Here is a 23304-nt window from a genome sequence, read left to right on the forward strand (position 1 = left end):
AGAGCGCGTCCGGCCCCGCGGGGTACCAGAGCGCCACAGCAGCGGTGGAGCGCGCGGCACGGCACCGCGCCTGCGCTCGGTACGCACACGCGCGCGCTGTATGTGCTCTGTAGAAGTGGGTATTTGTCATCAAAAATATATATGCCTATAAATAGCAAGGAAGGTGATGACAAAAATTAGAGGACTTGACTATATCCTTACATGGCATTTTATCTGAAGTTTTGATTTACATCACCAAGTGAACGTGGCGTTTAAATAGTCAAAGTGTGTAATAATATTTCCATTTTTTAAAGCGTTCCTATGAAGCCAGCCGCGGCGCTCGGCTGACGGTCACACTGTGCTTCCTTGCCTGCCTCCGGAGAGGGTAAAGGGACAGTTGCGTTGTAGCAGTTCGGGATTGCTTGACTTTTCCACTTTTAAGGAGTTTATTTTTTTTTCTCCACTGTTTACCTTGGTTGCATTTGGTACTTTAGAAGAGCTTTCATTCTATATCTTTCTTTGTTTTTTTCTCGAAGGAATGTTAGAGGATTACAGATGGAAAATGCGAAGCAAAGAAAATTCTTTGTTTTTTCTTTGAAGTAATACAGAATAAGGAAACATGGCCTGAATGAAATTGCCTGTGCCATGTAAATGCTTTGAAGTTTTGTAATGGCGGAAGCTAGGTCTACAGAAGTTAAAAGATCCCGAATAAGTTTGTCACTCAGTAGAAATAAGACAAAAAAAGGAACAACAAAAAAAGTGGAAGGTAAAGGAACACCATCTATACCTTCAGCATCCTCCTCTATTATTTCATTTTTTAACAATGTTCCCCCTGCCAAAATTACCTGTCCCATGTGTGGGCAAATGGTGCCAAGATATGGAATAAACGAGCACATGGATGAAACATGTCGCAGAAACCCTGGTGAGATTGCCGTCATTGATTTAACACTCAACTCTTTTAGGAATGAGAGTCCCCCAGCTGCAAATGCAAACAATAATTCCAGCTCATACTTTTCAAAAAAATTCTTAAATCTAGAAACAAGCCCTGCCAAAAGCACTTTATTGAAAACAGAAGGGAGTGCAGCACAACGGATTAGCCCTTATTTTAGCAATAATAGTTCAGTCTGTAGTGTTAACAATGAACCACAAGCTCAAACAGTTAAAATAGTCTCTTTGGGAAGCTTGTCATCTAAACTGTCCAGAAGACGTACCCAGGGAGGAAAACAGATCGTGTATAAAGAGATTCACTCTTCACCTCCCGCTGTTCACAGTATGTGCAAAAGTGCTGCAGCACGAGATGATGATGAGATTTATGCTGGGCATGGTTCTCAGAAAGACAATCAGCTTGCTCAGAGAGAGCACCAGGAACAAAATTTTTCAAAGGAGGAACCTGAATTTCAAGAAGAAACAAACAAATGTAACGGAGAAGACCTTGTGGATATTGTTCAGGTATCATTACCAACTGATAACATAAATGGCAAAAGGTTACCAGTTGGTACAAGGAGCACCAAACCAGAAAGTAGGTCTGAAGGTGTGATACTTAGTCCTGATAAATTTGAAACACATCTAGCCATTTATACTTCAGCAGAGCTGACCAATAGTTTGGAAGTCAAGACTCAGCCTCACACTCAGGTTATTCCTTCTTCCAAGCCAGAAGTGAACTGTGGTACGCAAAATTGCTTTAGCAAGGGTGATGTACAGGTACTTCCTGTGGAAGTTCACGAAGACTTTAAGGATGAGAGGAATCATGCTTCATCAGAAACTGTGGAAAAGGTGGAATTTCAAAATTCCACTGGAGACATTTTAGACAAAATAAATGAGGTTAGCTCTGTGCCCAGCTCTCCCGATCACCCATATTATCTCCAGAATTTTTTAATGGTGCTTCGAGCAGTCTTGGAGAACGAAGATGATGTCAGACTCTTTGATGAGCAAGATATGAACATTATAACCAAGTTCTGCAAATTATCAGGTATCTTTGTTTGTTTGGTTTTTTTTAATATATTTTCACATTACATCTTATAAAGAGAACTGATACATAGTTTTATGTGAAGGGTGCTATACCAATGGACAATTTAACTTGATAAATTAGGGGAAGAAGCTCCTTTCTCTCAGAAGACTTATCCCTCAGTGGCTTCTTTCAGGTAAACTTTCCTAATGATGCTTTAATGGAAGGTAATGATAAATAATGGAGACTTGTAAGAAATGAGAGAATCATTATGTGTATATATGCATACTTTTTTTACTGTTTTAATACTAGTTTTTAGAATCTTAAGTGGAGTTGCTGCTTCATTTAAACGCGTTTCCAAGGAAGGAAACTCGTAGCACGGAAAGGCAGTATCAGTTAACACCAAGCTTTTGATGATTAATATGTATGAGAATTCTGTCAAATGGGGTTATGAAGAGGCCCATGCTGGATACATAGACCTTGGGAAAAAAATACTTCTGAAGTGGCATTTGTGTGCTTTGAGTCAGTACATTTACAGATGACTTGTATTTGTGTGAAACCATAGTTATCCCTATGATTATTATCCAGTGTTTAGAATGATAGTTACTAATTAACAGTAATTTTCTTGTAGGTTGCTTAGTACATTTAATTCATTAATTTCAGTAGGAGCCAGAATGTTGGAGATTTAAGCCTTCCATAGTTAGACAACATTCAAAGCAGACATGTTGCCTGATACAAGTTTTACAGTAAAAGCATGGCAGAAGTTATATAAGTTAAAACTAACCCTCCAAATTTTTATGTATGTTTATGACATGTCTTAAATTGTAATTAAGAGTAGTTTTACCAGCACTTGAGCCTCACACTTGGAGCATCAAAATGGGAGTAAGCTTGTAACAACTTCCACAAGAAAATTTGTGTCTCAGAGTATTGCAGGCATAACCATTTATATTGTTTTAAGCTACTATGGTAATATACAGCTGCCTGTCAAAATATGTTTAGCTATATGATCACATGAGCTCAGTTCATGCATCTGAGCTGACCATACGAAAGTGACAGTTGCCTACATACCTGCTAGTAAAAATAAATAAAAAAAAATTGGAAGCAGGCTGCATTTATTAATTTATTGTGTTCATTGAGTTTGGCTTAACTTAGCAGGCTGTAAAGTTTATCACACTAAAGAATAGTATTTCCCTGTGTGAAACTGTTACATGTTTGGGTTTTTTTTTCCTCTCTGTAGATTATATTAATTTTTTTCTTTGGAAAAAAACAGTCTTTGGACTGTTTCCCTATTGCAAAGTGGAAGAAAACTGTTCTAGCTGTTTAGAGCACTTAGTCCTTTAATGTTTGTTTCTATAAACTTCCAAATGGTATTGTGGATTGACACCACAGGACATTAGAAAGGAGAATATCAAGGCCATGACTTGTGATTAGCAATTATATAAAATTTTTCCAAGGTCAAAAGTAGGTTTTTCAGTAAGTGTTTTTCTAATAACTTCTATAGGTGTGGAGAATAATAGAATGAGGTTAGTTTAGTGTATATGATATCACAAGGTTTTTAATACAGGATACTGAGTGACATAAATGGAAACATGTTGACTTGAGTTTCTTAGGAAGAAATGTAGCCCTGATAACTAATTCACAGTCTCAGTTCCTTAAAAAAAAATGAGTCAGTGCATATCTGTTTCTCTGGGAATTACTTCAACTGTGGTAGAACAATCTCAGAAATGTCTTTTTTATTTAAAAATCTTCTTCCAAAGTTTAGCAGCTGGAAAGGACCATATATGAACATTCTTCATTTGCCCTAGTGGAAACGTCAGCTGAGCTGACTCAACCCAGCTTAAGAGATGGTTACTAAAAGGGTGAAGAAACTCCAGAGGGGGAAGTAGGGCTCTAAACCTACACAGGTATTTCTGCAGTGGTTACCTGGTCACAGTTAAGCTCTTACAGATTATATTGTTACAAATACAATTATGCAGTAACACCAAACATTTAAGAAATTAAATAATACTACTAACATAAGTTATGAGGACATTGTAAATAAGATGAGATCATAACATAGGACTGTACTTGTCAGGGAGCAGCAAGAGCAAGCTATTCCGCATGGGAAGCTGAGCCAGGAGACAAAGGGTACAGCAGGGCAGGCAGGGGCCACAAGCCCACATTGCCCAAAGAAGAACAGCAGAGTGGATCCAGTGCCAGTACTGGGGTCAGCCATGCTCCAGCAGTGGCAGATCTTCAGGCAAGACCATAGTGACAAGGCAGGTGCAAGGTGAAGCCAAGTCAGCAAGATGTAGGCTAACAGCCTGAGGTTAAGTACAGCTCCGGAGAGAATGGGGGGAAGCCCTGACAAAGCCTCACACAGCTGTCCCCAGCAGCCTGAGCCCAGCCTACGCAGCTGCAATGTACCAGAACTGACCTTGAACGCAAGCAGCCAGACCTGTGGGGGCTGGGGTGGGGTTGCAGAGCTTATTGGTGCACTCAAGGTCATAAGAGTATTACAGTAGTAAACTTTCTCCACCTAAATGTGTATACAGTGCCATCTTGGAGCTTGATAATGCCTTGTTTATGTTGTCATAGTTAAAACAGGGATATATAAAGAAAGAAGAGAGTATAAGCAACAAAACTCTGTTATTGGCTCTTTGAAGCAAGCAGTAGATGCGTATCACTTACATCCAAAGAAGATCTAGGAATAAACTTAGTTAGGTGCAGGCTTTGGCTACTTTGACAAACACTAAAAAAGATGTTCAGGATACAGCTTCCTTATTTCCACGCTCCCTTCTCTGGATAAGTACAACACCCATCAGTAATAGCAACTTGTTCTGTTAAAGTAAAGGAAGTGCTTGTTTCTCTTTCAGTAGTGTGATTTCAGTATTCCTGTCTCACAGGAGTTCAGTATACAGAATGAATTACTGCAAAATGGTGTTGATAAATCCATGTCTGCACTGGCTGCTAGAGTCACAAATAAAACAATCTCTCTTTGCAGGGTAGGAAAAACAGAGTGTTTCAGCTATGAGAAGTGATCGGATAGCATTAAGTAAATAGATAATGAATTCTGGGCAAGTGGCAGATGGATGTCTTTAGTGTCAAGAAATCTTAGACAGAATACTTTAAAAGTTCAGATAGATGGGTTATCTGTTCCACATTTGAAGTAATGTGTTCCACAAGTAATATGCAGTGCAATGTCAGGCTTTGTGCTCAAGATGAGATCTGTCTGAACTCAGGTGTACTATTTAAAAAAATATTTTTTATATTCTCCATGTTTAATTTCACCGCGTGGAGCAGTTGGAAAAATTTAAATCCAAGCCCACAGTTCTAGTCACATGGTTTAATACACTTTGTGAAATCCTCCTTCCAACTTTTATATAACAGAAAAACTGTATCTGAGGAACATTGATTTATAGTTACCAGTGGAACTGAGGTACAGAGAACTAAATAAGAAAAAATAATGTAATTTTTTTCTGTTGCGTTTCAATGAATCATAGAGGGTGAACTTATTCTAAGATCTTCTGCATCTTTTTTCTGATATTTAAACTTAGAGCAAATTTTTTATTTCAGTGATACACCTGAAACTTTTGTAGGAACTACAAAAGAAAAAAAAATATCTCTCAAACCTTCAAAGGTAATATGTGTTGCAGAACAGGATGCTTAAGAAGCAACTAATTACTTGTGCAATACCTTTTTCTTCTATTTGTCATTCAAATCTGTTAGAGAGAAAGTAGTCCTCACATGCCTTTGCTGGATTACAGCCCTAGTTTGGTCAGTTTCCATGGTCTGGAGAAAGGAAGTTCATGTGTTAGTCAACCTTTTTCCTTTTTCCAGAGTTGTAAAAACTGGAGGCAGTCTTCAAAGAAGTTATAACCCCACAGAGAAAATGACAAGCTTATGCATCTGTAGTTCTCTCAGTGAATTGATGCTGGAAACATTCTATTAAAAAAAATGCTGAAAAATTCCTTTTAAGGGCAGGAGAATAGTTAAACAAGCATGTACAAGTTAACTGCTGTTTCTTAAATATATCCAGGGCTGGTAGTGTTTCAGTGTATGTTTTTATTAATGTTTCAGTTAAGCAGCAACAATCAGGGATAAAAAAATTAAAAGTTAATGAGGTATGAATTAAGTATTCAAAAGGGTGCTGAATGTAGTAACAATAGCTAGACTATTTTCAGTTAAGATTTAATAGGCTCTTTTGTTGAATTTCATCACTGTTAGTATTTTAAAAGTATTTTAAAAAGGTACTTTAAGACAGCACTTCCCATACAGAAATCAAACCGGTAGTTTTTTTCCCTTTTTTTCAGTAGATATATTAGTAAAATTAAGCTCATCTTTGAAAAATAAGAATCTGAAGACTACTTCGCAGAGACATATTCCATGATTATGAAATCATTCTGTCAGACTACAGCTTCTATTGTTCCCCAACATCAAATAGTTGGTTATTGAATGACTGTTAAGAAAAGCAAAAAGACCGATTTATCATCACAATATTCAGATTTTGAAAAATGAACTTATCTTTAAAAAATGTCCAAAATTCATTGCAGCTATTTTCATTACCTACAAAATATATTGTAATAATTTTCTACCTACAAAACTTAAAGATTCTAATGAGCAATAATTACTTGGAAAGGTAAGTTCTAGTATTTTACCAAGTCTGCTCTTAGAACGTGGGCAGATTTAAAAGGTGTTTTAGAGGATAGCTGCATCAAAGTAATTTTCCTATGTAAGGTAGTGATTATGCATAGTACTATGTTTTAGAATTTAATTTTTTTTCCTTCCCTGCTTTAAATAAAATTTGCAGTTGGTGGGCAGAAGTTATATGTGAGACTTTTTCAACGCAAGCTGAATTGGTTAAAGGTGAACAAAATAGAGTATGGAGAGATAAGTATGGATTTGTCACCGATAATTGAAGAGCTGGCTGAAGCCAGATTTCTGCAAACAGGTATGGCCAGCATTAATAGATTTTAAAAATACTATAAATAAAATCTGCAGTTGTGTCATGTTAGAATTTAATACATTACATGCTTGTCTGTGCCTTGAGAAGAGAATTAGAGGAGCAGAATAAAGGTTTCAGGTAGGTGAGTTGTGTTATGTGAACTATAAATGCAGTTAGTGCAAATTAGGTAATAGGGAGAGCTAAATAAATGTCAGGGCTATAGGTGCCACAGTAGGCCCTACTTACCCTCACCAGCCTCATCTCAGACCCTGATGTGTGCAGCCTCTGCACGTTTGTCCAGGAGCTCTTCTTAATATCCTTCCGTACTGTTCTGAGCTGTCTTGAAGGCAACCTGTCCCTGGCCTTGTCCACCCCTGGCTGGCTGGACTTCCAACCGGCCGTGTGGGTGTTTGGTTCCAGTCTTGTCTGTGACCATGTACTGTGGATGGATCTCAGACGTAAATTGCAGTCTTGTCTCTAGCCTTATGGCCGGCTTGTCTCTTAGATTGACCCAGGACCTTATTCATCGTCATGCCTTTTCTGGGGCTGCCAGTGGCATCTGTTATCAGGACTTTTACTCTGTTCTGTTCATTTATGGTGGGACTGCACCAGGTTTGGTGTGGACACTGCCAGTGCTGTGGTCGCTCTTGACTCCTGGTTCATTCCCCCTTGTCGAGCAGCTCTTCTATTGCAGCACTGGCAGCACTTTTTTTTTTTTTTTTTTTTTTGCATTGGGCAAATTTTATGCATCATTATGACAAGATTTTTCTGAACAGCATTTTTCTTTGTAACTCAGCAGAATTTCTTTGTATTTGCTTTTGTTTTGAAGTTGCAAAGGGTTTTTTTTCTGATTATTCCATTCTTTCAAACTAGACCTGTGAAGAGAATTAATTTCAAGCTGAACCAGCTAGCATGTTTGAAGAATCTAAATCATTAGGTTATTACTAGGTTATATGAATATGCTATACTTTGAGCTGTTGCTTTTATGTATATGTATAGTGCATAACGAATATATGTGGATCATTTTACTTTCAGAATCTGAACTGGAAGACCTGTATGAAGGGTTGGATTTACTTTCAGCCCCTGAGCTAAAAACATTGGCAAAGATATTTCACTTGCCAAACCCAAATGGTCAGAAGCAGCAACTTGTGGATGATTTTCTGAGGTTGGCAAAACAACGTTCGGTATTCAGCAGGAGTCAGGCTGGTATTGGGACAGTGATTTTGAAAAGGTAACTCTGTTTATAGTTAAATTTTGCAGGTGAATGTAAGTTACGCTTCAAAGGATTCAATCTAGATGCCTTTTGAGGAGAGGAATGCACTTAGTAAATTTATGCATAAAAAAGGGCAGTGTTAAATTTTGATTCACAGTGGGTCAAACAGAACGGTAAATATTAGACTTTTTTTAAACTATGTCATGCTTTTCAGCTGTGGGCATGATTATCTCTCTCCAAAGTTACTCAGTTGTACAGACACACATTTGTGAATTATTTAAAGCAAAGTAATGCAGAAAGACATCTAGGAAGACACAGGGAAAGTCATTGCCAATTAAAACAACTATCTGATGTTTGTTTGCTGGGTGAGCTCATTTAGTAGAACTAGAGGGGAGCAATAATCCCTTTTTTTTGATTGACTTTGTACTTTAACATAGAACCTCCTTTTTGGCAATACTTTAAAAGGGAAATAAATGTTTACTTGACAAAGTGTTCTTTATTCCTGAGAATTTTTTTCACTGTGGCTATCACAGCTGCATATATCAGATGCCCTTGACTTCCAGGTCTTGTGGGGTCCAGATTCAGGTTTAAGGTGTCATTCTGAGTGATTACAGCATTAATATTCTGGGTGCTTAGGGCTGGCTCTGTAGCTAGAACACCCACAAAAAGTCTAGGAATATGAACTAAAGTAATAGCCAGGGTACTGGTGCTAGGGTACAAGTCAGTTCTAGAGTTTATAAGCTTTCTTACACAGTTACTTCTGTTAGTGACTAACGCCAAAAAGTAACTGTTAGAATAATAATGCATATAAACAAAGGTTGCATGTCTAGCACTTAGCTTGTAGTAGGCTGAAGAACTAGGGATTGAACTCAGTAATTATGGAATCCTTTCTGTACAAAATGCAGGTTGGGTAGAAAGCTGACAGATACCACTATGTACTGCATTTGCTTCGGTAACATCATTTGTCTTTCCTGTGGTATTCTTTTTCAAATGAGAGAGATATAGAGCTTTGTCAAGTTTTGCATAGCTATGTTTGTTGGACAAATATTCCCCCACCCCTGAAATCTATCATGTGATTATCTGCAAAATTCCTTGTATTAAAATGAGCCTAGTATTGAAGGAACTTTAAAATCATCCCTCCATGAAAAATTATTACGTGAATCAGTGAGGTCTTCTTTCCTTACGCCAAAAGAGAGGCCTAAGATTGCACCTGAGATTGCATTTTTTCTCTTTGATACCAGCTATTTGAACTATATGACTGTGCATGATGCATAATTTGTATAAATATCTCTAACAGAAACAAAATTGTTTTCAGAATGTTGGCTTAAACTATACAAAGGAAGGCTAGAAAAAAAAAAGTTCAGGAAATGGAAAGGAACCTGGGAAAATTAGTTACATTCCAAAAATGTCCTTGGTGCTGGCTTACTCCCTACTCCAAGAAAAGGGGCAGATAGCTACGTGCTTGGCCACATCAATTCTGGGAATGTTGTTTACAGCTTTGTAATGTTGTTTACCCTTTGCTGTTGTTGACAGCGAAATACTAGTCACCCTGTGAAATCAGAGAAAATCCTGTTCTAAATCTGTGCTGTCCTGTGGAAACAGAAATCTTGTATGAAAAGGCTGGATGAAGATGTGCTAATGGAGATACCCTAAAACAAGAGATCTCAAATTGTGGTCTGTAAACGTTGCCCTAGCAGCAAACCACATCTTGTTGCTTGTTGGTACTGCCTGGCATAGTGACAGGAGTGGCTGCATCCAAAGGGCAGTTAGTTCCAAATCTATTCAGGTTGAAGTTTGGCCCTGAAATGTTTTATTAGTTAGTGCATTTCTTTGGCTTTTCACTGGAGATTACATGCACTATACAGTTTCTGAAGCTGCTTCTTTCAAAGAAAATCAAGTTCATACATTAATAGGCTTGAAAACAAACTTTTCTCAAACTTCATTCAGTGTATTTGAATTTTTATAAGTGATGGGAAAAAACATTTGTTATATTAATTTTATTTGTCCTTTCAGGGTGAAGGACCTGGCTGGAAAATCTGTGAGGGTCTGTAAAGGCCCTCGGGCTGTCTTTTCTCGAATTCTGCTGCTATTTTCACTGTCTGAGTCAATGGAGGATGAAGAAGCTGGTAGTGCTGGTCAAAGCCAGCTCTGCACAGTGCTTATGGTAAACATGGGGCGTATGGTATTCCCCAGTTACACTGTAAATAGGAAAACACAGGTCTTCCAGGACAGAGAAGATCTTATCAGGTAGGGGGAGCTTTGGCAGTTTGGAAATCTGTTTATTTCTAGAAAAGCTTTACTGCAGTACTTGTGTAGGCAAATAAGAATTCATCATTTAGAACTCCAGATGTAAATAGGTAGAAGTGCGCTTTCGCAATGATTTTAAATGCGTTTTTGTGTCCAGGTAGGACTTGTGATTCACAGTGGCTTGCATTTTGAACTAAAATAGCGTATTTATTTGCTTCATGATCATCCAGTGATGAAAGTTATTTCTTCATTTGCTGTGATGATTATTAGAATGGACTCCGAAGAAAACAAAAAATACATTTTCTAATTTTTAAGTAATTTTAAATAATGTACCTGCTAGTGTAAACTGTGCTGATCCTACAAGATTAAGAATAAAGCTGGCTGCATGGTTCAGTGTCTTTGGAGACTGGGAGTGTTTAAAAGGTATTGTATGGATGAATTGATTTCTTTTAACTATAAATGCTTTTTAAGCCTAGTACAGTTATTATGGTATTTTCCCTTAGGTATGCGACTGCTGCTCATCTGTCAAATGATATAGCCACTGCAATGGTAAATGGGAACTGGGAAGAAGCTAATCAGCTATATATGTGTGCTAAAGAAACCTGGAACGAACTGAAAAATCACCCCTCTTTGAGGTAGTAAACTGGAAACTAGCCTAGTGTTCATGCGAAACTATTAATTTTATTATCTTACTTTTGGTACTTTTCCTTTTGAGAGAGGCTTACAGACAAGTGATATTATTTAAGCCTGATAAATTTAGAAGCTTTAATGTTGCTGAAAGCTTTGAACTTCCTGGTTGTTTAGCTTTTAAGTGATTATATGAAAAGGCCTTTTTACAAAATCTTGGGAATGAATTGGTAGGCGTGGATAAAGCACTAAAATATTTCTGTTCTATGTGTCAGTGCAGGAAAACAAGAGCCTTATTTTTCCCTTGTTATAGTTTGTTTTTATGACTTTAGACAAAGAGCAATAAGCAGAATTTAAAATTCACTGTGAACAGAAGAATGTTGCCGAGATTATGGGAAAACGTACTGGGTTATTCATCTCTTCAGACTTCTAAGTGGGTGTTATTCAGGAAACGTTACTAAAGATCTGGGAACTGATAGCGTGTATTGTTTTTGAAGCGTCCTTCATCAGTTTTTCTTTCAATTATTTTGTTTTCTGGCGTAATGATACACATTTTCATGGCATCTGATTTAAAATAATATTCATAGAGGGTCATTTGGAGGTCTGTTGCATTTCACACTGAAGAAAGTGGAAAAACCCATTTCGATTTCAAGAAGACATTCAAAAGACTGTCTTGAAGCATAGAAGTGCCTACCCAAAAGATGTTAGTCGTCTTTTATGGCAGGAAATGCCTGTTCTAGCCTTTTTGTTTTGTTCAGCTGTGTTTCTAAAGTTAACCTTCTGACTTACAAGAACAAGTTGGCGGTAACAAAACATGATGTAATAAATTACAGTGTTGTATCTGATGCAAAACTTACTAACTAATAATTCCACTGTTGAAACCAAAATATGCTGTGCAAGTGCAGCTTGCACCTGCTACCTCAGCAAAACTGTTTTCTTACCTTTGGGTTCTTGACTTTGCAGCTGGAACACTCATTTCAGTTCAGTTTTGATATATAAGGCATTTATTTTTTGTAAATGCTTTAAGTATTCTTAGTAAGAGAATTTTAAGAATTTAAATTGCTATCATTAAATTGATCTGAGCTGCTCTTATCTTTCAGCTATCACAGAGTTTTACCTGAGTATCTGCGACATTTCACCGTTGGCTGGGTGTATACAAGAATCCTTTCTCAAGGTGTTGAAATTTTGCAGAGACTTCACATGTATGAGGTAAAGTGGTGAATAGAAGTACTTGTTTAATGTAGCGTTGTACATCAATTTACAATTCTGATGTAGCTGGAAAATGGTGATAATGTTCATTAGGACTTGCTACAGTTCTCTTAACAGGTTACTTTTAAGGAAAAAGAGCCTTTTTTTTGTTGCTGCTTTAGAAAGTTTTGATTTTTGCTTGTGCTTTGGAGATTTACCGTATGTAATATACCATAAGACTGTTGCTGAGACATTGTTGTTTCATTATTTAGAGGTATCTGTGTTTCCCTAGTTTTGGTTATTGTTTTTAAATAAGAAAATCCTGGAAGAAAAGTCTTCTATGAAATCCCTGCCTCTTCACCTTAGGGGCTAACATCTCCAAAGGCCTCTGACTTAGATGTTAAAGCAAACCAGATTATTCTGAAAAAGACTTTGCCTCTGCAAAAAGGCAACAAGTATTCAGGTCATAAAGGACAAAAATATTGGGGTTTTTTGGCAGCTAATCTTTAAGTTTACATAAAAACATCTCTGTTCTAGAGTTTTTAAGATTGTGCCTGAATGCATTGGGTGCTGGAGTAAAAGCAGGGTTTGAATTATGCAGAGACAAAGTTTTATAGTACCCAATAATTAGAAGGGAAAGTGACAAGCTAATTATAGAATGAAACTTCAACTTGTTTTTTTAACGCAATTACTAAAGATAGAATCCTGTCACTACAGGAAGCAGTGCGGGAGCTGCAGACTCTTCTGTCTCAGGATGTGTATTGTACTGACAGCAGAGGGCGATGGTGGGATCGACTAGCTCTGAATTTACACCAGCACTTGAAAAACACTAAGAAGGTATCTTCACACCTGCATGCTGTAAAGCTGGAAACACTGCAGTCATTGTCTGAAAACATTTGCAAAAATATTTCATATGAGAAGAACAGCGGGGTAGGCTCTCCTAAAAATGCAGTTATTGGTAGGAATCCCAAGGTCAGGCAACCAGTTTCTCCCAAGAAACTGAACAGTGAGTGTACCCTCATCCTTGGTCAGACTGCTTTTTTCTGTTGCATAGAAGAACACTGTTTGGCCTGAAGGATTGTATGGAGTTATCAGGCAGCAGCTTCCTTGCTATTCTGCCTTATAAATTTGCCTAACTTGTGAGAAGCAGTGATATTTCTTCCAGTAAACACTTCCGCTTCTGAACTTGAGTCATGGTGATGCCATATCTGGAATGAAAAAAACAGGCATGATCGGAAGGAGTTTGTTAATGTTTTCAAACTAAGAAATTAAGGGAATTAAGTCCTTGGCTAACTGTTGCCAGTGAGGAGAAGTTTGTCTTCTGTAGCTGGACCAGTTTTGGTGTGGGGTTTCTATTGTAAGGGGTCAAGCAGTAGACAACCCCCTTTCTAATCTGTTACTTGTACACAGCTCTGGCAGGGTTATCAATCTTTAACAACAAATTTAAAGTATTTCCACGGACCTACAGGAAAAACCATAACTGTGGTCAGTTATGGTTTAGACTAGTAAAGAATAACATTAATTATTTTAGATAGCTTGTATTACAGGCTATGTTCATCTTTGTCTGTTTAATTCTCTTAGGAAGACAGAGGAGGGAAAAAGAGGTTTTAAGGTAATTTTAGCTTTTGCTGAAACTTTGCTGTCTTTGCTCTTCCCTTCCAGTAGGACACACACACCAGGAGGGTGTTTGTATAAGCAAAACACATTATTTGTGCAGTGGGTAAACTTGCCAGTCTCGAGTCTGAATGATGCAGTTCAGGCTTTTAGAAACACTGTGTACATGATGAGTGGTCTTTCAGTTTCCCTAAGTGATTAGCTGGCATGTAGCCGAATGAGAGAAAAATAACCATATGGGAATGGCAAGGATTGTGTGCAAGGATTATTGTAAATCTCTGTAGAACTTTCTGGCACCTCTGGATAGATTTCTCCAGCAGAATATAAAGGAACCAGAGAAAATTGCAAGCTGCAGTACAGGTTGTGCCTTTGAATTCCTTGTGAGCCAGCACCAGCTTTTCAGAGACTTTCTTTTCAAGAGCCACAAGGCGTAGAAGCCACTGTCACTCATTTTAGGGCTCAGTTGCAGTTCCGTGAATTTTCTGTGCAAGGAACAGCAGGTAGTAGTTGTAGCAGCTGCTGGTCTGAGGATTTGTAAACACAGGAGATTATGTCCATTTTTCCTGTCTGTTACCTACAAAGGAGAAATGTTGTTGATGATTGAAAGTGAAACTCTGTAGGACTGTTTCGGTCACAGTGAAGTATGGGCAGACCTAAAATCAACTTTTAAACTAAAATACAAAGAAGACCAGTCTAATTAAACAGACCTATGATACCTGACTAATTTGGCAATGAAAAATAGAGGTAAAAAGTTAAGATTTAAGTCCAAGAACAGTAGCAGTTGTAGAGTTTCTCAAAATAAGCAGAGAATTGCTTTTTTTTCACTAGGTGTTGCTTTCTTGCCTCACTAAGGCTATTGAGAATTTGGATTAAAATCCTCTTATTTTGTGTTGCATTTTAATTCCTTTATTAAGTCTGTTAAAGGGAAATAATATCATAGGCTGTCTAGCGTCTGCAGTTGTCTCTTCTGCATCTCATACCCCCATATCAAGCTTTTCCCAGATTTGGAATCAGACGTTGTACAAAGGAAGGGTTAGTTTCAGTTCCTTATTTATAAATTAGGACAAAGGGCCTTCCTCAAGTCACAGAAAGAGAGTATGTCAGAACCATGATTTGAATTAGTTTTTGGAGTCCATATTTAACCCTGGCTGTTCTTCAGTGCAGTAGTGCATTGGTCTAAAATTTGATGTGTATGTACCTTCTTGCACCACTCATCTGGTCCTTCTGTTTCCGTGTTACGTACTGTTAAGAAACTGGCTTAAAAATACTAAACTGATTTACCTTAGAACCAACTCTTTTTTTCTGGTCACTTGTGTAGAATTTACACTTCCTTAATCTTATATTCATCCATACAAATAGAGAGTAATTTCTTTTTACTGCACTAGTGGAAATTTGAATCCAGAAGCCTACTAGTGCAAAATATTACTTACTAGTTAGGACCTCAGTACATAAGTGAGAAAGGTGGCCCTGTCTTATATGCTGTTTTTTACATTCCCATTTTTGTGTTCCTTAAATCAAGTGGTCTCTTGGGCTTAGTAAGAACAGACAGATGTGCCTAGGTCTTTATAAATTCTTGTGTGTTCCCTTTTGCTCTTTGCTAGGCCATTGACTGCATTAGAAAGGGACTGGCAGACCCATTTGTACGTACTGGGCATCGTCTCTCTCTCTACCAGCGGGCCCTACGAATTAGAGACTCGCCAAGCTGCAAGCAGTTCAGGTGCCTGTTTCATGACCTGCCAGTCATAACTGTGGAGGATGTGACACATGTAAGTAAAGTTGCTGGTGGTTTCTGAGAAATAACAATTCATGAGGGCTTTTTTATTCTGATAAGAAAAAATGATCTGGGAGACCATTGTGTGGTGTGCACCAGCCTCTGACTTATTTGTGCTGCAGGAAAATGAATGCAAACGTGTTTCTAAAACAAAAGCCTCTTGTAAACAAATATTTCTACTTACTTAATAAATGGTCAGCTTCTTAGCTGAAGTTAGTCAGCTGTACACTGATTTAATTTGCATTGCTGTACTGAATATGTGTTACGAATCCGCTCAGCTATAAACTCCACTAATTTACCAGCAATACTCTCAGAGTCTTTCTGTCTGAAGACTCTGATCAAATCATTGCATTGCTGCTGGTGTCTTCAGGCCAAGCCTTTTGTGTGTAAGAAAAGGTAATAGTAACCTTCGCATGTTTTCAGCATTAGATTAATAGCTCCAAAAATGCAAGTTTTTTTAGTAATATTTGGGAGTTATGCGCTCTAAATATGCACTATGCTATTACACAATATGATGCACTTGCATCATACTGGAATGGATTTTTTTAACTCATTCTTTCACTGCTGTTGCAAAGATAATTGCATCTGGGCAAAGTTGGAGCGGAGTCTTGCTTTCTCTCAGCCTGGTCACCACATATCTCCTTACAGCCCTTCTTTTTCTCAGTACAGAATCAGTCTCCTTAGTCATCTGTGTTCTTTCTTCTTGGTCCTGCATATAGAAAGACTACATTCCCGTCTGCCCTGCATTTTTCATAGACTTTTTTTTTCTGAAAAATTTGCCAGTTTATAAAAGATATGGGAATGGCAGGTTAAATGTTTTTTTTTTCAGTTGATTTTTGGAAAGAAGTCTGGTTCTTATTTTAAGAAAACTGAAAAGGAAGAATGTGTGTTTTAGGAGAGATTCAATTGCCTAGGCTAAAGCTTGTTAAACGTAATGCTGGAAAGTAACTAGTTCTTTTAATATATTCAGGTTACAATCAAAGGAAAGATGTGTCCTCAGATGGGAATGGGAAAATCTGTATTTCTAATGGAGGATATTGGTGATGAAGAAGGAGGTGAAAACTTCCATGTATCCACAGTCATGTGCTCGGTTGAGGAGCTGGCGTTAACTCATTACAGGCAGAATGGTTTTGATCAGGGTAACTAAATTTTTTTTTTTGGTACAGTAAAATAACTGTGGGAGTAAAGAACCAATTTACTAAGCCGTTTAGTTAATAGACTAGTTTTAGCTCATTTCATTAGACCAGATTTTAGTCTGATTCTGTTTCCTTCCCAGACGGGTCTAATATGTAATTTCCTTACCAGAGTGCTCTAATACATATTTTCCACCTGATCTGCTTCATGGACCTTAATTGATTGCTGCCTTGATACACCTGGGGTGGTTTTGAAATGTGTTAGGAAAAAACCCAACATATCTTCTTTGTCTCTATAGAAAAGCACTTATTTTGCCTTTCTTATCAGTGAACAGCTATTGCATTTCTTAGGGGTAAAATGCTAGCAGCATCATTTTAGGGAGTGCCTTTAAGGAAAGGTAAACTTCCACTGAGTTTTGGTAATTTAAGCTGATGCTGTAAATGAAGGCTACTAGTCTGGCAACAGAAAGTAGGAGCAAATTGTGGAAGTAATAAACTGCATTTACAACTTGATGCTGTAATGTTAGTATATACTAACTTCAGCTGTGTGTAAACCTGAACTCGGCATGTTTCTGGTTTGAGTCATGGTGATGGTAGTACCTCTTCAGGCGAGATTGCTGTAGAAATTGATGTTTCCATTTTTATTAAATTCTGTCCTTTAGGTATTCATGGGGAAGGCTCAACATTTATGACGCTGTATGGTATTCTAATGTGGGATATCATTTTCATGGATGACATACCCGACGTTTTCAGAAATTCCTATCAGGTAGTTTTGAAAGGCTTTATTCAGTTAATTTCTTTACCCATTGTTGTAGACTCTGTAACTATGTTAAAATCTGAGTCAGGATTAGGTTAACGTTTTATGCTGAGGGACTTTACAGACAGATCTTGGTGTTTGGTTGGTTTTATTATTTGTTATGTTGGGCCTGTTACTAGAGGGCTCCTCAGTAACTAATTGCTATGTAAGTCTGGATTGACTGTCAGATAGGGTGGGATTCATCTGGCTAAATGCATATGATGTCATAGATCTGAACTCACTGGTCAGAATTTCCTTTATAGTCAGTGGAAGAATACTGCCATACCACAGGATTGTTCATCTCGTTTGCAGATGATGCATGCGATTAAAAAAAAAGTCTGTTTCTTTTCAATAGCTTTTAAAGGGAGGTCACATTTTTAAACTCAGGTTTGTTAACAACCCCACCTCCTGTACCCCAACGCGTTTATACTTTTGGAGTTATCCTTCCTTTTTGTCAGAGAAACAAACACTGCACCCACCAACTCCCTGCCACACCCTAAGATTAATGATTCCAGGTGAACTTGTAGCTTTTAGCTAAATGCTTTACATCATACAAATTACAGCTAGAAGCAGTTTTAATAATTGCAATTAGAAAACTTGATCACTTAGTGACATTTGCTGAGAAAACCGTAAAAAGCCACCTCAAATGATGTAGAAAGAGGCCAGACAACTGTTGTCTTTCTTCCACCTTAACCCATTGCTTCTAATTGGAACCCTGGCTAAGAGGTAAACCAGTCAGTAATGTCCTCTTCCTTAACTGGATTTATTTGTACTGTAAGAAATGATAGGTTTATAACAGGATGAAATACTGTAGGTAGAAATTTCTTCTTATTTTAGAAGTGAAATACGCAAGTTTTCCTTGTCTTCCCCCTCTCAGCCCCCGCCTCTGCCTCCCTTTTTCTTTATTTTTCTTCACCATTATGATGTAGAAATCCTTGCAGCTGAGTTGAAAACCACCTGGTAGTTTTGGAGATGGCTGTCTCCCTAATTAGTCATCACTACAAATATCTTTTTAATTGGTGGCAAGAGATATATTCCCTCAAGGCCATCCTTACATAAGCAAAGGATGTAAAAATCTAGGGAATCAAACAGTACAATTATTTTATTAGGCCAATGGGACTAAACTCAAAACTATGGATACACGCGTCACTGTCTGTCCCACTAATCTGACCTTTAACCTGTTATTTTATTTTATGTTTACACGGATTATGAGTCTGTATACATTCATGTCTTAAAATAATTTCTTAAGCCATGAGTATTTGCGTATAAGTATGTATGTTCTCGGTCATATCCTTGGAGAGCTACTCAATGATGAAAAGAGGCAACTTCTTATTGCAGAGTAATGCCTATTCCTTGAAACGGCTTTTCGTACCTGTCTTTTGTTTATCTGACCAAGTAAATTTAGGGTTGAATACTGTTTGCAGAAAGAACTGAGATACGGTTGTCCTTCTTGCTTTGGCATTTTGAGGTGGGACATGAGCACTAGCAGGCTTATAGCCAGGACAGGAAGCGGACTGTTGTAGCTCCAAAGGTATGCTCATACTGCTAAATGGAAGTCATACAAGTAACTCTTGTTGGGGAGTATCTGCTATTCTTGTAAGATGCCTTAATTGTATGAATGTCACTTGTTAAAAGCAGATAGTCTTTGTCAGACCAAACTGCCAGTTACTGTAGATCTTTCCTTTCTAAATACATTTCCTTTTATATAATCTTACATGCAGATGACACCTACTAAAAAAACAGGGAAAAAAAACCCAAAAAACCAACAAAAACCTTATGTATGTTTAGCTGTTTATAACAAGCCCAGTATTTACAGCTCGTTTGCAAGTATTTTTTTTTAGCTAGATTTTACTTTCTAGTGCAGAGCAAAGCTATCATGAACCTCAGGCATGAACAAGGATGAGCTGAAAGCTCGCATCTTGAGTCTCGGTCTTTCCTAGGCTGTATTTTTGTGGGATTGTAGCAGCAATTTGTGTAAGGTCTGACCTTTAACCTGTTATTTTATTTTATGTTTACACGGATTATGAGTCTGTATACATTCATGTCTTAAAATAATTTCTTAAGCCATGAGTACTTGCGTATAAGTATGTATGTTCTCGATCATATCCTTGGAGAGCTACTCAATGATGAAAAGAGGCAACTTCTTATTGCAGAGTAATGCCTATTCCTTGAAACGATTTAGGGTTGAATACTGTTTGCAGAAAGAACTGAGATACGGTTGTCCTTCTTGCTTTGGCATTTTGAGGTGGGACATGAGCACTAGCAGGCTTATAGCCAGGACAGGAAGCGGACTGTTGTAGCTCCAAAGGTATGCTCATACTGCTAAATGGAAGTCATACAAGTAACTCTTGTTGGGGAGTATCTGCTATTCTTGTAAGATGCCTTAATTGTATGAATGTCACTTGTTAAAAGCAGATAGTCTTTGTCAGACCAAACTGCCAGTTACTGTAGATCTTTCCTTTCTAAATACATTTCCTTTTATATAATCTTACATGCAGATGACACCTACTAAAAAAACAGGGAAAAAAAACCCAAAAAACCAACAAAAACCTTATGTATGTTTAGCTGTTTATAACAAGCCCAGTATTTACAGCTCGTTTGCAAGTATTTTTTTTTAGCTAGATTTTACTTTCTAGTGCAGAGCAAAGCTATCATGAACCTCAGGCATGAACAAGGATGAGCTGAAAGCTCGCATCTTGAGTCTCGGTCTTTCCTAGGCTGTATTTTTGTGGGATTGTAGCAGCAATTTGTGTAAGGCTGAAATTTGCCATTTTCTAAGAAGCGCTCTGCATTTGATTTTGAAAAACTGGAATGGCACTCAGCTACTACGCGATAGCCTTTTTCAGCTGTGTTCAAAACTGAGTAATTGCTGTGGTGACTTTATGCACTAATGTGTTCAGCATTATGCGTAAGACTCTCTGCTTTTAGGCGGCTTGCGTGATACTCCCCAGGTTCATCACTGCTTTGTTCTTCCCACCTCACACGGCTCACTGTAGCTGAGCAGTCTTGGTACTCGTCCCAGATCCTGACTAGAACGTTACTGCTTGGCAAGTTAGGAGAGCAGGTAGCTCTTTCTTTGTTGTCTGTTAAAGGAAACCTTTGTCTAGAGGGCAAAAACCAACAGCGCACAGGCTAAGATGTGGCCAGCATTTGCTGCACTGGCATTGGGTGGTAAAATAATATATGCAAATCTTTTCCCATATAATAGAGGTTTATGTGGTGGACATGTTCAAGTTAAATCAGCGGAGTGTTTGAGTGAATTTGTAGTTGAGATAAGAAAAATATAAAGTAGGGCATTGTCATTCTTGGAATTGCTGCTTTGCTGGCAGTTCCTCAGGGCTGTATTTACCTTTTTATACAGACGTTCCCCCTGGATTTATACACTGACAGCTTCTATGAGAACAGGAGGGATGTCATTGAGGCCAGACTCCAGCAGCTTCATACAGCTTCCTCAGAGACACTGGCAAAGTTGATTGCTGACATCTGGACCGCTCAGGAGGGAAAAGCAGCAGCACTAGTTAGCTGGGGGCGGTTTATTTCCCTCCAGCAAGTTCAGGTAAGTAACTGTCATCCAGAATGGGCACGCTGTTTGATTAGGCTTGTCGTTAAATCACATGCAGCCGTAGCGTGCTCTCAGTTTGTCCTAACGCACTGAGCCAAGACTGATGGCGAGTGGTGAGAAGGAGGAATCAAGGGGACTACAGCGCAATTCTCCTTAATCCCAAGTACTGTTACTCTTCACTGATATGGTCACTTTTTCTGCAACAGTAGTCAGGCACGCAGCAGAGAAGTTTCTGTAGATAACATCTACTTAATTATCTTGTTATATGTGACTAAACAAAAAGCTGAGATGGGCCATAGACTGTTCTTGTGAGAGCTGGGAAATGGCTGTACAGGAAATAATAATAAAAAAAGCCAACTGTTAAAACTTCTCTTACAGAGCCTTGTTTCTTGCCTTGGAGGAATGTTTCTGAGTGGTGTTTTTAGGCGACTTTCCAAAGATCTCCGCCATTGCAGAGGGGGACTTCCTGACCTGGTTGTGTGGCGTACTCGCACTAATGACTTTAAGGTATTGGGAGATCATGGAAATACTCCGTGCTGAGATGCTCATTCCCTGAGGTATAACACCTTCCTGTTGTCAGCCCATACAAAGTGTATTTTCCCATTGTGGTGGAGTTACACCTGCTGCTCATCTGCCCACCAGCTATGGCAAGTAGTGGGTGGTGGTTATCTGCTATTTCACCGCATTAGCTTTTATGGGTATAATAAGAAAGAGCAAGCAGTGGCTAGGTATTGTTGTAGAATAAGTCTTCAATTAAAATTACTGTAAAGCATCTGTTACCAATCAGTCATACATATCCTGACTGTTGTTAGCAAGGGGTGCTACCGTCACCGCTTAGACCAAAAGCTTGAATATATGAGACTACAACAACTATGTCTGTGTGTCTGCTACAAAACCAGAGTAAATAGTCATGGCTTGTGTCTTGCATGGTAGTGGAATTGGTACTAGAACACTATTGGACATCTCTCAGCTGCTGGAGCAACTTGTTACATGCTTATAAAACACAGCTGAATAGCAGAAATTATTTCTGTAGAACCTCTGAGTAAATTGCGCTCAGTCTCAGCTGGAACAGGAGAGGTTGCGGATGATCGATTTTTGAGTATGTGGTATCTTTATTCACCAGTGCCTCTTGTGTTTTGGTGAGTATTTACTGCATAAAATTTCATACAGTTAAACTTTGGAACATGGGCTAATAATTTAGCACCCACTGGGCCTTCCTTTGTGCCAAATCTGTATTATTTTTGTTGCAAATACTGGCCATAAACAAACATTTGTATTAGCCTGTGGGAGCTACTGATCTTTCAGTTCCTCCACAGGCACACTACTAATCATCTGCATTTCTTTGCAGCTGGTGGAAGTGAAAGGTCCCAACGATCGCCTGTCCCACAAGCAGATCATCTGGCTGAGTGAGCTGAAGAAGCTGGGTGCGACAGTGGAAGTTTGTCACGTACAAGCTGTTGGAGGCAAGAGTAAACGCCTCAGTTGACACTAGGAAGTCTTGATCACGTGGGTAACTCGGGTGTTTTTAAACTATCTATCTGGCATCACACACACTACTGGCTGCTGCTTATTAAAAGTCATTTCTTCTAAAATTCTGGCTTCTTGGAACGTTACTGTAGTTATTTTTAGCACAAATAATTCTAAAAAATAGTTTGAGAAGACTGTCAGTATGATTTACTGTATGTCATTTTGCGTTCAGAGCAAAGCCTTTGTTGTCTCTGCACAATTCTATGAAAGGTAATCTAGGGGCTTGGCCCGGGAAAGAGGAACAGCTGCAGTCACACTGGAACCAACTGAGAATATCCTCTACAATAAAAAATGTGGTGCATCAAGTCCTGATCATTTCCCTGCAGTCTGTGTAGCCCAAGTTCATTATGTTGTGCAAGTTTCCTTGCAAGGTGCAAGTTTAGCACCTTTCCAGGATTGTCAGGACCAGCATGGTTCTCTGACTGTCCCCACTTCATATTACCTATTTCAGTTTTTCACTGTAATATAAAAAAATACAGCTGGTCAATGATAGCATAGAGTAAGGCATAAAACTTTTTTTTTTAAATGCTGTTTTCATGTGCTGCTGTCTATGAAAGGACAATTTATTTGCCAGCTCCTTCTGTTGTGAATACTGTATTATCAGTATAAAGGGGAAATATTTCTGGTAGTACATGTGTTGTTCAGTGCCAAGATAGCTGCACTCATTTGCAGTACATCATTCATTGTAGTCAGTTTTGCCCCACATAAATTGATGTGTGTTCTCATTCAGAAATAAGTTAGTCAATTGAAATGGAACCAAAAGGATGCGTTCTCTTTT

At 38.3% G+C, this 23304-nt stretch overlaps 1 protein-coding gene across 1 annotated transcript; it reads left to right on the forward strand.

The window, feature by feature from the left end:
* The first annotated feature begins 648 nt into the window (after positions 1-648).
* FAN1 (FANCD2/FANCI-associated nuclease 1) lies at positions 649-22556 on the forward strand. Its single transcript, XM_009885757.1, has 13 exons — positions 649-1948; positions 6714-6854; positions 7884-8079; positions 10075-10308; positions 10812-10943; positions 12036-12144; positions 12841-12960; positions 15339-15503; positions 16479-16647; positions 17304-17407; positions 20799-20993; positions 21378-21506; positions 22348-22556. Exons 1-13 carry the CDS (start codon positions 649-651, stop codon positions 22483-22485), a joined length of 3132 nt encoding a protein of 1043 aa, XP_009884059.1. The 3' UTR covers positions 22486-22556.
* The last annotated feature ends 748 nt before the right edge of the window (positions 22557-23304 follow it).

This window comes from Charadrius vociferus, unplaced genomic scaffold (assembly GCF_000708025.1).
Source record: "Charadrius vociferus isolate BGI_N301 unplaced genomic scaffold, ASM70802v2 scaffold325, whole genome shotgun sequence".
Lineage (NCBI taxonomy): Eukaryota > Metazoa > Chordata > Aves > Charadriiformes > Charadriidae > Charadrius > Charadrius vociferus.

What these genes read in the sequence shown, in the direction of transcription:
- FAN1 (XM_009885757.1), top strand. Translation starts at nt 649, where the DNA reads ATGGCGGAAGCTAGGTCTACAGAAGTTAAAAGATCCCGAATAAGTTTG. An exon ending in CAAGTTCTGCAAATTATCAG is followed by an intron (nt 1,949 to 6,713) that starts GTATCTTTGTTT and finishes TAAAATTTGCAG; the next exon opens with TTGGTGGGCAGAAGTTATAT. An exon ending in CTGTGGAGGATGTGACACAT is followed by an intron (nt 15,504 to 16,478) that starts GTAAGTAAAGTT and finishes TAATATATTCAG; the next exon opens with GTTACAATCAAAGGAAAGAT.